General features: G+C 40.3%; 1 protein-coding gene across 4 annotated transcripts in view; it reads right to left on the bottom strand.

The window, feature by feature from the left end:
• The window catches only part of LOC100665422 (DExD/H-box 60 like), a 152,712-nt gene that overhangs the window by 39,193 nt on the left and 98,558 nt on the right, over positions 1-14,961 (bottom strand). For 3 of the 4 annotated variants that reach the window (XM_064273586.1, XM_064273588.1, XM_064273587.1), the window contains 3 exons: positions 14,545-14,692; positions 3,771-3,923; positions 538-642 (listed from right to left, as the gene is read on the bottom strand). In XM_064273586.1, the coding sequence (XP_064129656.1) occupies positions 538-642; positions 3,771-3,923; positions 14,545-14,692 (406 nt within the window). Of the gene's footprint in view, positions 1-537; positions 643-3,770; positions 3,924-14,544; positions 14,693-14,961 lie in introns of those variants that run through there. The other variant, XM_064273589.1, reaches the window with a different exon arrangement.

Genomic DNA, 14,961 nt, shown 5'->3' with positions numbered 1-14,961 from the left:
ACAGCATTAAAAGTCTATGGGGAAGTTCTACTCTGCACACACGTGGTTGCAATGAGTTGAATTCTACTTGAGGGAAACTAACAGCAATAACAACCTGATTTACATGACAGAATCATCACAAGGTCCAGGAATTGATGAAACAGAAGAGGACAAATTAAAGGAAACAGATGAAGCACAAAATTTCAAAACATTATGAAGATTTTACAGACACCATAAAAAAAATAAAAAGTCATTAAGAAGGATCAAGAATCAGAACAGTTCTGCACTTCTCAACAAAATACAAGAAATGATACTAAGACTGTTAAGCTCTTTAACACTCATTGTGAGAAAATCAGTAAAGCAAATAAATCACATGGCATGAAAGAATATGAGACACCTCTTAAAAAAGGACATGAAAATGCAATTTTCTGCCACATACAAAGTGAAGACCACAAATTGGAACCTGTTCGTAAATGAAAATGCCACCTTTTTCACTATCTCATGTTCACCTTTCAGCAGAGTAAGAGAGTTCATGCATTATAAAGCACATCGTAATACCTGTCTGTAATTTAAAGCATCCAGGTAGACTGAGTCTTGAACAAAAACAACAGATTTACATGGCATGTGGATTCCTAAGGCAAGAGTTCCAGTAGCTGTCACTACCTAGAAAAACAATAAAAGATCTCATTCAAAATGTAGCAGGTCTATAAGGACACAAGATATAATTACTGCTTCATTCACTGAAAAACTCTTTGAACTTCTGAATTAAAACAGAGTGGGAAAGCTAACATCCCAGCAACGCTCTTCCTGCTGGATCCTGAGTATACCAAGCACATCACTTGCTACTTAGGGTCTTAATTGTTGCCGTTTCTTCTGCCTAGAACTGCTTCCCCCCAATTTTCATTTGCAGGCTCTTTCTGATCCTCCTTAAAAAAAAAAAGTTTCCATTGAGTTGATTTTGACTCATGGTGACGCCATGTGTGTCAGAGTAGAAATGTGCTCCACAGGATTTCCAACAGCTGATTTTTCAAAAGTAGATCACCAGGCCTTTCTTCCAAGGTGCCTCTGGGTGGATTCGAACCTGCAACCTTGCTTAAATGTCAGAAAGGATTTCTTGAGCCACTCTTTCTAAAATTACCATGTTTATGAGTCCCTCCTAGACCCTACGTATCACGAGGGCAAGGATATTTATCTGTCTTATCTGTTGATGTATACTCAGCACCTGGAAGAGTACTTAGTACATGATAGATCCACAATAAACATGTGTTCAATAAATTAAGGAATGAATGAGTGAATGAACAACTATCGTATGAATTTCCCCAAAATAGGTAATAAGAGCTTTCCTTACGCACTTCTCAACAATGTCCTTCCCCTACCATCATTCTTTATTTATGAAAGCTTGAAATGTGCAACTGGAGACCCCGGGTGGTACAAACCATTAATGAGTTTGGCTGTTGACTGAAAGGTTGGAGGTTGGGGTAAACCCAGAGGCACCTCAGAAGAAAGCACCAGTGATCTACTTCTGAAAAATCAGCCACTGAAAACCCTATGGAGCACAGCTCTACTCTGACACACATAGGGTCACCATGAGTGGAAATCGACTTGATGGCAACTGGCTTTATAACTTAAGCATGCTAATAATTAGCAATCTGTAATTAAAACACAGTAAATTAAACATAGTAAAGTTATATTTTCCCCTTATTTATAATGCTAACTGTAGGGGAAGGGAGGAAGTAGAGCAAATTTTACAGTTTACCTGTAATTCAGCTGTGTGCCCATTCATCTATCTGATGATGGGTACATATAATTGTCTTCTCTTTCTATCAAAAACATTGATGTTCATCTATACCATAATTATTTAAAATATTTAATGATATTACCCATTGCTGTCGAGTTGATTTCAGCTCATAGTGACTGTCTTAGTCATCTAGTTCTGCTATAACAGAAATATCACAAGTGGATGGCTTTAACAAAGAGAAATTTATTTCTTCACAATATAGTAGGCTAAAGGTCCAAATTCAGGGCATTGGCTCTAGGGGAAAGGCTTTCTCTCTCTGTTGGGTCTGGAGGAAGGTCCTTGTCCTCAATCTTCCCCTGGTCAAGGAGCTTCTTCAGGCTTTGGGACCCTGGGTCCAAAGGACATGCTCTGCTTTCTTGGTGGTATAAGGTCCCCAACTCTCTACTTGTTTTACTTTCTTTTTACCTCTTGTAAGATAAAAGGTGGTGCAGACCATACCCCAGGGAAACTCCCTTTACATTGGATCAGGGAGGTGACCTAAATAAGGTGTTACAATCCCACACAATACTGGGAATCATGGCCCAGCCACATTTTGGGGGGGACACAATTCTATCCATGACAGCAACCCTATGAGTAGAGCTGCCTCACAGAGTTTCCAAAGAGCGCCTGGTGAATTTGAACTGCCAACCTTTCAGTCAGCGGCCCTAGCTCTTAACCACTATGCCACCAGGGTTTCTGTGTGATGATAGAGAGTAAGCAAAATGACTTTCTAATAAGTCTATCTAATCACAGCCCATTACTTGTTCTTTTTTAAAGTTCAGTAATAAGAAAAAAGGTGAAAAGACTCAAAGCATTAAAATTCAGGTTTTAATTATAATGAGTAGCATTTAAAAATGTGTTCTGTGTAGCAAATTATCATCATTTCCAGAATTAACCTACCATAGCAATCTGGTTATGCATTCATTTATTGAGCAACTACTATGGAACAAGGTCTGCATGTGATAACAGTACCACGTGTGATGAACACAACAGGGGTGATCCTTGTCAACAATTAACGGCTGTGTTATCTCTGGTTTTTGCCCTTAAGAATGATAAATAAACTGTCTTGGTACATGCTAAAGGGAAAACTGAACAGTTGCTCATCATATTTTTCATCTTGCTAAATAGCAAGAAAAAACATTTATTATGATAGCTTATTAAAAAAAAAAACGCATTGCTATCAAATCGATTCCGACTCATAGCGACCCTATAGGACAGAGTAGAACTGCCTCATTGAGTTTCCAAGGAGCACCTGGTACATTTGAACTGCCAACCTTTTTGTCAGCAGCTGTAGCTCTTAACCCCTAAGCCACCAGGGTTTCCTGATATCTTATACACCTATTTCTTTTCTTAATATTACAAAGATAAATATCCTGAATAACACCCCTTCTACTCATTCCTGCGTCTCCTCTCCCATCCTCTCCCCTTCTCTCTCGCTGTATCTCTTTCTCTCTCTCTCACCCATACACATGCACGCAATAAAATATTACCATTTTAATGTGAATAATTTGAAGAAGCTGGTGCCTATTTTTTCAAATTACCAAAAAGCAGATGTACTAGGTAATTATATGAACTTTCTTGGTGAATTTATGCAGACTATTTTATCCACCTAGAAAGAGAACGTTACATCCTCCTGGGACATACTAACAATAAGTTAACAAGTGTTTGTTCAAGAGCGCTTTAAGGTACCATGCTCTGCTCCATGTCCATTTAGAGGTACCAAATCTATAAACTCTGTCTAGCACACGTTAGGCTAGGACAAGATTTTTCCAATTCCTGGGAAAGAGATACATCTTCCTCTAGCTGAGTTAAGAGATTAGAAAAAGGTCCAATCAAAACTATACCTTAAACATCCTCTAAGCTCAAATAAATGGACTAGATGGAGAAGCTGTAAATGTGCTGTAACAAAAAGACACAGACTAGATGAGAAAACTCGTATGATTTTTCACTTTTCATTGGCATTCAGCATCATGTATATATAACTTCAGCTTTAAAATGCAAAATAATTACCTACCTTGATAAACCCTTTTGCAAAGAGTATCTCCACAAACTCTCTTTCTTTAAAATACATGGAATTGTGATGAAATCCAATACCCCTTTGTGCCAAAGCCTTCAACGTTTTAGATTTTCTCGTTGGTTCTACTCGTTCAAACGCTGCTCGCAGAGACTAAAAGAAAGAAGTACAGGATAGTTAATAATACATTTTTTAATTTCAATTTCCATTAGAACCGAAGGTTATTTACATGAACAAATCGTTTATACCTTGCACAAAGCGAGACTTCTATTTGCTACTGAGCCTCTAAAAGCAAAAGAATATTTTATAACTACAGAAACAATCTTCCCTCTTCTTCAAGCAGACTGTCTGAGAGCAGAGATAGTCATATACCAAAGGGAGCTGCCCAGGGCAGGGGCGAGTCAAAACTGACTGCTACCTGAGGGAGACGAGTTTTCTGCTGGAGCTTTAGGGGCTCTCCCCACCCCTTCACCCCCACTTAGAGAGGGACTCTACCAAGAAGGCACAGCTGGTTCCCTACCCTATGTTGTTGTCGTTATTAGTTGCCATGAGTTGATTCTGACTTACAGTGATCCCCTGTGTGCAGAGTAGAACCGCTCTATAGGGTTTTCAAGACTGTGACCTTTTGGGAGCAGATCACCGGGTTTGTCTTCCAAGGCCCTCAGGTTGGGTTTGAACCACCAACTTTTTGGCCAGTAGTCGAGCACTTAATCATTTGCTCAACCCAGGAATGGGTAGGCAAATGAGTCACAACTCACATCCAAAGCCTTGAAAATGTCAGTACCCTCATGATTCCACTTCTAGGGAATTTACCCTAAGGAGGAAAGCCAGGTATTGGCAAAGACATTCAAGGTAAACACTACTCTTAAAAACAAGAAAAAATAATGAAAATAATGTATGAAGCCAAGGGCAAGAAGACTGGTTAAATTTTAAAAAAAAGAAAAAGAAAACAAACCCATTGCCATTGAGTTGATTTCAACTTATAGAGACCCTATAGGACAGAAAGGAACTGCCCTACAGGGTTTCCAAGGAGCAGCTGATGGATTTGAACTGCTAGCCTTTTGGTTAGCAGCCAAACGCTTAACCATGGCGCCACCAGGGCTCATCCATATAAACAAATACAATGAAGCTATTAAAATAATGATGTAACTCTATAATTATTAACAAGCAATAAATAGGTAAATGAGGAAAGGAAAGTAATTTGCATAATATGATCCTACTTTATTAGTGAATAAATAGATGAAATGGGTGTGGGTGTGTTTATGTGTATAGGCACAAAAAATTCTGTAAGGACAGTGAATATATCTGTGTGGTGACTTTTTTTTTTTTTTTTGCTTTGTACGTTCAAATATTTCTACAATGAATATGAATTATTCGCATCAGTTAAAAAAACTGAAGGAGGAGGGCGGGGCCAAGACGGCTGACTGAGCAGATGCTACCTCGGATCCCTCTTGCAACAAAGACTCAGAAAAACAAGTGAATCGAACTCATACATGACAATCTACGAACTCTGACCATCAACGCAGATCTAAAGAGTTGACCTGAGTGACAGGTGAGCGAAAAGCTGCACCCTGAACCGGCGACCGCTTCTGGAACCTGCGACCCACCCCACCGCCTTGAGCCCCCACGGTTCCCTGGTGCTGAGTGGCAGGGCTGATTGTGGCTTGCTGAGGCGGGGCAGGCACGGGACACAGCCCTAACCCCTAGCCCCCTGGCGTACCCTCCACAGAGACTCAGCCAGCTCAAGCAGGCTGCACACTGACGCGGATAACAAGAGAATGAACAACCACGGGGAAGCAGTGACCATTTTCAGAGCCTGGAGCCAGCGTTTCAGTCAGAAAACCTTGGCGCCGGGCTTTGGGCTGGGTGTAGGGGAGCTGAGCATGGCATCCTGAGACGGTGCAAACAGGGGGCACAGCCCTAGCCCCCTGAAGTGACCCCAGGGGAAGCCCAGCCAGTGCACACAGGCAGCTCAGTGACGCAGCTGACAGGAGGAGAAGTCATGGGGAGGCAGTGACTGATTTTGGAGCTGGGAATGTGGCATCCCAGCCGGGGAACCTTGGGGCTGGGCTTTGGACTGGGAGCGGAGGAACTAACCACGGCTTCTGGGACAGCACATGCACAGGACGTGGGCCTGACCCTTGGGGGCAATCTCTACCCAGCCAGCACACACAGTCGACACGCCCCTTGGGAATCTCAGATAAAATGGTAATCCCAAGCAAGATAAGTAACTCTGTCTATATTCCTGGGTGTAATCTCTCCTATCTATCTGATCCATCCTCTCCCCTTCCCAGGCGGCTTCATTAACATTGGAATTGCCCGGGCCAGAGAGTGAATTGCTCTGCGGTTTTCGTTTTCTTTGTTTGTTTTGTCTTTTCCTAACCCATTCTCCTGGCCTGAGAGAAGCAGCTACAAAAAACCCAGGGACAAAGAATCATTCCCTGACTTCTTGAAATTGGACTAAAAATACAGAACCAGCTCCAGCCAAGCACTTGTGATCCATAGTCTTGGGCTTTCATCCCTACAGGGAACAAGGTGGCTATTATAATGCAAAGGCAATTCTGATAGTGATCTGACTGTAATTGTTTTAGCGGATTACTGGAAAGACAAGTTTCCTAGGTCTGATATTTCTGCGTATTCAACAGAGCCCTCACTGACCCACAATGGGGAACTGAGGGCTGAAGCTCCACCCAAACCACCTAACCTCCTGCCATAGGGGTCTGAGGATAGTGACATCTACCAATCTGTAGAGGTACATGCATTGGGTGCCTAAGGTACAGCTGCAGAGCCCACCCACCAAAGTGCTTTAGGAATAGAGACACACCTACCTCACTGGCACTTGGGGGAAGCCTGTCAGCATCCTGCTCCCCCCGTAATGTGGCCTCCTGCTGCTACTAGAATCTGGTGCACACAACTATCACCACTACTCCTCTAAGTGAATAAGTGACAGTCTACCCCACACACTTGGTGACCTAAAATCAGATTCTACTCAAGAATAGTGAATGGACTCTTAGGCTTATATTTCTGGTACCGGCCCAAACCAGCTGGTAAGAGGACATAACTGATTCAAAGCCTACAACAATCAAGACAGCGCAATCTAGTAGCCCAAACAAAACAAGATAAGACTCAGTGAGCAAATATAAAATAAATCATTACAATATCTTATAGATGGCTCGGAGACAGCAGTCGATATCAAACGACATAAAGAAGCAGACCATGATTGCTTCTACAACTCCCCAAATTAATGAATCAAAATCTTTCCCAAATGAAGATACAATCCTGGAATTGCCAGATGCAGAATATAAAAAAATAATTTACAGAATGCTTCAAGACATCCGGGATGACCTCAAAAATGAAATAAGGCAATCACACAAAAAGCCAAGGAACACACTGATAAAGCAGTTGAAGAAACCAAAAAGATTATTCAAGAACATAGTGGAAAAATTAATAAGCTACAAGAATCTATAGAGAGACAGCATTCAGAAATCCAAAACATTAACAGTAAAATTACAGAATTAGACAACTCGATAGGAAGTCAGAGGAGCAGAATCAAGGAATTGGAATGCAGAGTGGGGGAGTTGAAGAATAAGGCAATTGACACCAATATTTTTAGCTGAAGAAAAATCAGATAAAAGAATTTAAAAAAATGAAGAAACCCTAAGAATCACGTGGGACTCTATCAAGAAGAATAACTTGCATGTGATTGGAGTTCCAGAACAAGGAGGGATAACAGAAAATACGGAGAGAACAGTTGAAGATCTGTTGGCAGAAAACTTCCCTGACATCATGAAAGATAAAAGGATATCTACAAGATGCTCATCGAACCCCATATAAGATTGATCCAAAAAGAAAATCACCAAGACATATTATCATCAAACTTGCCACAACCAAAGATAAAAAGAAAATTTTAAAAGCAGCCAGGGAGAAAAGAAAGGTCCCCTACAAAGGAGAATCAATAAGAATAAGTTAAGACTACTCAGCAGAAACCATGCAGTCAAGAAGGCAATGGGATGGCATATATAGAGCACTGAAGGAGAAAAACTGCCAGCCAAGGATCATTTATCCAGCAGAACTCTCTCTCAAATATGAAGGCAAAATTAAAACATTGACAGATAAACACAAGCTTAGGGAATTTGCAAAAACCAAACCAAAGCCACAAGAAATACTAAAGGAAATTGTTTGGTCAGAAAATCAATAACATCAGATAACAAAACAACACAATGACACAGAACAGAACATCCTGATATCAGCTCAAATAAGGAAATCACAAAAACAAATTAAGATTAATTTTAAAAAAGAAAAAATGCTCAAAACAGGGAATCATTGAAGTCATTATGTGAAAGATCACAATAATCAAAAAGAGGGACTAAATACAGGAGGCATAGAACTGCCATATGGAGAGGAAAACAAGGTGATATAGGACGATACAAGTTAAGTTTTTACTTAGAAAAATAGGGGCAAATATTAAGGTAACCACAAAGAGGTCTAACAATTTCCTAACTCAAAATAAAAACCAAGAAAAACATAATGACTCAGCAAACATAAATTCGACTACTATGAAAATAAGGAACACACAATTTACAAAGAAAAATGTCTCAGCACAAAAAACTAAGTGGAAAAATGAAATTCTCAACAACACACACAAAAAGGCATCAAAATGACAGCATACAAAAAGAAGAAAGAGCCAAAATCAGAGAGCTGTCCCTACAACTTGAACAAATAGAAAGAGAGCAACAAAAGAATCCATCAGGCACCAGAAGAAAACAAATAATAAAAATTAGAGCTGAACTAAATGAAATAGAGAACAAAAAAACAATTGAAAGAATTAACAAAGTCAAAAACTGGTTCTTTGAAAAAATTAACAAAATTGATAAACCATTGGCCAGACTGACTAAAGAAATACAGGAAAGGAAACAAATAACCTGAATAAGAGGCGAGATGGGCCATATCACAACAGACCCAACTAAAATTAAAAGAATCATATCAGATTATTTTGAAAAATTGTACTCTAACAAATTTGCAAACCTAGAAGAAATGGATGAATTCCTAGAAAAACACTACCTACCTAAACTAACACAATCAGAAGTAGAACAACTAAATCAACCCATAACAAAAAAACAGATTGATAAGGTAATCAAAAAACTCCCAACAAAAAAAAGCCCTGGCCCGAATGGCTTCACTGCAGAGTTCTACCAAACTTTCAGAGAAGAGTTAACACCACTACTACTAAAGCTATTTAAAAGCATAGAAAATGATGGAATACTACCTAACTCATTCTATGAAGCCACCATATCCCTGATACAGACATATATCCCTCATGAACATAAATGCAAAAATCCTCAACAAAATTCTAGCCAATAGAATTCAACAACATATCAAAAAAATAATCCACCACAACCAAGTGGGATTTATACCAGGTATGCAAGGTTGGTTTAATATTAGAAAAACCTTTAATGTAATCCATGATATAAATAAAATAAAAGACAAAAACCACATGATCTTATCAATTGATGCAGAAAAGGTATTTGACAAAGTCCAACACCCATTCATGATAAAAACTCTCAGCAATATAGGAATTGAAAGAAAATTCCTCAACATAATAAAGGGCATCTATACAAAGCCAACAGCCATCATCATTCTAAATGGAGAGAGCCTGAAAGCATTTCCCTTGAGAACGGGAACCAGACAAGGATGCCCTTTATCACCGTTCTTATTCAACATTGTGCTAGAGGTCCTAGCCACAGCAATTAGGCTAGACAAAGAAATAAAGGGCATCCGGACTGGCAAGGAAGAAGTAAAAGTATCTCTATTTGCAGATGACATGATCTTATACACAGAAAGCCCTAAGAAATCCTCCAGAAAACTACTGAAACTAACAGAAGAGTTTGGCAGAGTCTCAGGTTATAAGATAAACAAAAAAATCACTTGGATTCCTCTACATCAACAAAAAGAACATCGAAGAGGAAATAACCAAATCAATACCATTCACAGTAGCCCCCAAGAAGATAAGATACTTAGGAATAAATCTTACCAAAGATGTAAAAGACCTATACAAAGAAAACTACAAAGTACTAGTGCAAGAAACTAAAAGAGACCTACATAAGTGGAAAAACATACCTTGCTCAAGGATAGGAAGACTTAACATAGTAAAAATGTCTATTCTACCAAAAGCCATCTATACATACAATGCACTTCCGATACAAATTCCAATGTCATTTTTTAATGTGATAGAGAAACAAATCACCAACTTCATATGGAAGAGAAAGAAGCCCCGGATAAGTAAAGCATTACTGAAAAAGAAGAAGAAGGTGGGAGGCCTCACTCTACCTGATTTTAGAACATATTATACAGCCACAGTAGTCAAAACAGCCTGGTATTGGTACAATAACAAGCACCTAGACCAATGGAACAGAATTGAGAACCCAGATATAAATCCATCCACGTATGAGCAGCTGATATTTGACAAAGGCCCAGTGTCAGTTAATTGGGGAAAAGATAGTCTTTTTAACAAATGGTGCTGGCATAACTGGATATCCAATTGCAAAAAAATGAAACAGGACCCATACCTCACACCATGCACAAAAACTAACTCCAAGTGGATCAAAGACCTAAACATAAAGACTAAAATGATAAAGATCACGGAAGAAAAAATAGGGACAACCTTAGGAGCCCTAATACAAGGCATAAACAGAATACAAAGCATTACTAAAAATGACGAAGAGAAACCAGATAACTGGGAGCTCCTAAAAATCAAAGACCTATGCTCATCTAAAGACTTCACCAAAAGAGTAAAAAGACCACCTACAGACTGGGAAAGAATTTTCAGCTATGACATCTCAGACCAGTGCCTGATCTCTAAAATCTACATGATTCTGTCAAAACTCAACCACAAAAAGACAAACAACCCAATCAAGAAGTGGGCAAAGGATATGAACACACATTTCACTAAAGAAGATATTCAGGCAGCCCACAGATACATGAGAAAATGCTCCCGATCATTAGCCATTAGAGAAATGCAAATTAAAACTACGATGAGATTCCATCTCACACCAACTAGACTGGCATTAATCCAAAAAACACAAAATAATAAATGTTGGAGAGGCTGCGGAGAGATTGGAACTCTCATACACTGCTGGTGGGAATGTAAAATGGTACAACCACTTTGGAAATCCATCTGGCGTTATCTTAAACAGTTAGAAATAGAACTACCACACAATCCAGAAATCCCACTCCTCGGAATATACCCTAGAGATACAAGAGCCTTCACACAAACAGATATATGCACACCCATGTTTATTGCAGCTCTGTTTACAATAGCAAAAAGCTGGAAGCAACCAAGGTGTCCATCAACGGATGAATGGTTAAATAAATTGTGGTATATTCACACAATGGAATATTACGCATCGATAAAGAACAGTGACGAATCTCTGAAACATTTCATAACATGGAGGAATGTGGAAGGCATTATGCTGAGCGAAATGAGTCAGAGGCAAAAGGACAAATATTGTATAAGACCACTATTATAAGATCTTGAGAAATAGAAAAAACTGAGAAGAACACATACTTTTGTGGTTACGAAGGGGGGAGGGAGGGAGGGACGGAGAGGGTTTTTTATTGATCAATCAGTAGATAAGAACTGCTTTGGGTGAAGGGAAAGACAACACTGAATACAAGGAAGGTCAGCCCAATTGGACTGGACTAAAAGCAAAGAGGTTTCCGGGATAAAATGAATGCTTCAAAGGTCAGCGGAGCAGGGGCGGGGGTCTGGGGAACATGGTTTGAGGGGACTTCTAAGTCAATTGGTAAAATAGTTCTATTATGAAAACATTCTGCATCCCACTTTGAAATGTGGTGTCTGGGGTCCTAAATGCTAACAAGCGGCCATCTAAGATGCATCAATTGGTCTCAACCCAATTTCCTGGAGCAAAGGAAAATGAAGAACACCAAGGTCACACGACAACTAAGAACCCAAGAGACAGAAAGGGCCACATGAACCAGAGACCTACATCATCCTGAGACCAGAAGAACTAGTTGGTGCCCGGCCACAATCGATGACTGCCCTGTCAGGGAGCACAACAGAGAACTCCTGAGGGAGCAGGAGATCAGTGGGATACAGACCCCAAATTCTCATAAAATGACCATACTTAATGGTCTGACTGTGACTAGAGGAATCCCGGCGGCAATGATCCCCAGACCTTCTGTTGGCACAGGACAGGAACCATCTCCGAAGACAACTCATCAGACATGAAAGGGACTGGTCAGCGGGGGGGAGAGAGATGCTGATGAAGAGTGAGCTAATTAAATCAGGTGGACACTGGAGAGTGTGTTGGCAACTCTTGACTGGAGGGGGGATGGGAAGATAGAGAGAGAGGGAAGATGGCAAAATTGGCACGAAACAAGAGACTGAAAGGGCTGACTCAACAGGGGGAGAGCAAGTGGGAGAAGGGAGTAAGATGTATGTAAACTTACATGTGACAGACTGATTGGATTTGTAAATGTTCACTTGAAGCTTAATAAAAGTTAATTAAAAAAAAAAAAGGCAAGAATGGAAAGGAAAAAAAAAAAGTTAGAAATAGAACTACCATACAACCCAGAAATCCCACTCCTCGGAATATACCCTAGAGAAATAAGGGCCTTTACACGAACAGATATATTGCACACCCATGTTTATTGCAGCACTGTTTACAATAGCAAAAAGCTGGAAGTAACCAAGGTGTCCATCAATAGATGAATGGTTAAATAAGTTACGGTACATTCACGCAATGGAATAGTATGCATCGATAAAGAACAGTGACTAATCTGTGAAACATATCCTAACATGGAAGAACCTGGAAGGCATTATGCTGAGTGAAATTAATCAGATGCAAAAGGACCAATACTGTATAAGACCACTTTTATAAGTTCTTGAGAAATAGTATAAACTGAGAAGAACACATTCTTTTGTGGTTACGAGAGGGGGGAGGGAAGGAGGGTGGGAGAGGGTTATTTACTGATGAGTTAGTAGATAAGAACTACTTTAGGTGAAGGGAAGGACAATACTCAATACTCAATACACGGAAGGTCAGCTCAACGGGACTGGACTAAAAGCACAGAAGTTTCTGGGATAAACGGAATGCTTCGAAGGTCAGCGGAGCAAGGGCGGGGGTTTGCGACTATGGCTTAAGGGGACTTCTAAGTCAATTGGCATAATAAACTCTATTATGAAAACATTCTGCATCCCACTTTGAAGTGTGGCATCTGGGGTCTTAAATGCTAACAAGCAGCCATCTAAGATGCATCAATTGGTTTCAACCCATCTGGATCAAAGGAGAATGAAGAACACCAAAGTCACACGATAACTATGAGCCCGAGACAGAAAGGGCCACGTGAACCAGAGACTTACATCATCCTGAGACCAGAAGAACTAGATGGTGCCCAGCCAGAACTGATGATTGCCCTGACAGGGAACACAACAGAGAACTCATGAGGGAGCAGGAGAACAGTGGGATGCAGATCCCAAATTCTCATAAAAAGACCAGACTTAATGGTCTGACTGAGACTAGAAGAATCCCAGCGGTCACGGTCCCCAAACCTTCTGTTGGCCCAGGACAGGAACCATTCCCGAAGACTACTCATTAGATATGGAAGGGACGAGACAATGGGCTGGAGAGAGATGCTGATGAAGAGGGAGGTACTTGTATCAGGTGGACACTTGAGACTGTACTGGCATCTCCTGTCTGGAGGGGAGATGGGAGGGTAGAGAGGGTTAGAAACTGGCAAAACGGTCACGAAAGGAGAGACTGGAAGAAGGGAGTGGGCTGACTCATTAGGGGGAGAGTAAATGGGTGTATATAAGCTTATATGTGACAGACTGACTTGATTTGTAAACTTTCACTTAAAGCACAATAAAAATTATTTAAAAAAAAACTGAAGGAATATCATAACATCTTGGATATTCCAATACCCGTTTAATGGAATATCTTGGATACGATATAGAAGGTCTCTGAAATTGAGAAATTCTACAGTTATTATTTAATACATATTGTACCACACATACCTAAATATATTTAAAGAAAACAGTTGTTAATCAAGTCAATTCTGACTCATGGTGACCCCATGTGTGTCGGGGTAGAACTGTGCTCCATGGGGTTTCCAGTGGCTGAGCTGGTGGCGTAGTGGTTAAGTGCTACAGCTGTGAACCAAAGGGTCAGGAGTTCAAATCCGCCAGGTGCTCCTTGGAATCTCTATGGGGCAGTTCTACTCTGTCCTATAGGGTCACTATGAGTCAGAATCGACTCGACAGCACTGAGTTTGGTTTGGTTTGGGTTGATTTTTCAGTAGATTGCCAGGCCTTTCTTCTGAGGTGCCCCTGGGTAGACTCAAACCCCCAACCTTTTGGTTAACAGCCAAGCAGTTAACCATTTATAACACCCAGGGACTTCACCCAAATATGACCAGCATTAAAATGCAGCATGTGGGATTGAATACTTGAGTCAGGCCATATAGTAATCCAGAAGAGTACCATGAAGCAAAATAAAAGGCTGACACTCTCATAGGCCAATTAGTATGAAAGAAAAAATTCTCTGTAGAACTTTAGTCCGTCAAGTTTGGATAGCATTGTACAGCAAATACATTACACAGAGAATAATATTTAAAAGATATTACACAAACATGTTATTTCTAGTAGGGATTTCACTTAGTTTTCAAAGATAATTACATTAAACCATCACTACAATGAGTGTTACAACAGACAAATTGTAATTCCCTGGCATATGGAGCCCATCCACATGCTGACCTTGGTGTCCAGCGCGTTCACATCAGCGTATGTGCGGTCCTGGGGGATTTCCTGAATCTTCTTCAGATCCTCCAGGAAATGAAGATGTTCAACTGTATATGCTAGCTTTATTTCGAATTTTCTGGCCTTTAACTGATCATTTTTATCCCTGCCATTAAAAAAGTAAACAGACAATTTTTAAACAATGAAAATTATATTCAAACACCTTAAGAAGCCCAAGACTTCTCAGATCACCCTTCACCACCCAGACCAGCTCTATCAATACTGACTGAGTCTACTTCCTCGAATGTTCTGCCACTGTTGGTAAACTCATGGACCCTCAACAGCAAGATGCCCTATTACCTCTTCCTTTTCTCTCAACGACCCCTTCACCTTCTTGCTGGAACAGGAATCTACTTCTCCTCAGGAGAATCTGCT

Source organism: Loxodonta africana, chromosome 21 (genome assembly GCF_030014295.1).
Source record: "Loxodonta africana isolate mLoxAfr1 chromosome 21, mLoxAfr1.hap2, whole genome shotgun sequence".
NCBI lineage: Eukaryota > Metazoa > Chordata > Mammalia > Proboscidea > Elephantidae > Loxodonta > Loxodonta africana.
Note: the sequence above shows the minus strand (reverse complement) of the source record. Positions and strands in the feature narration are given on the sequence as shown.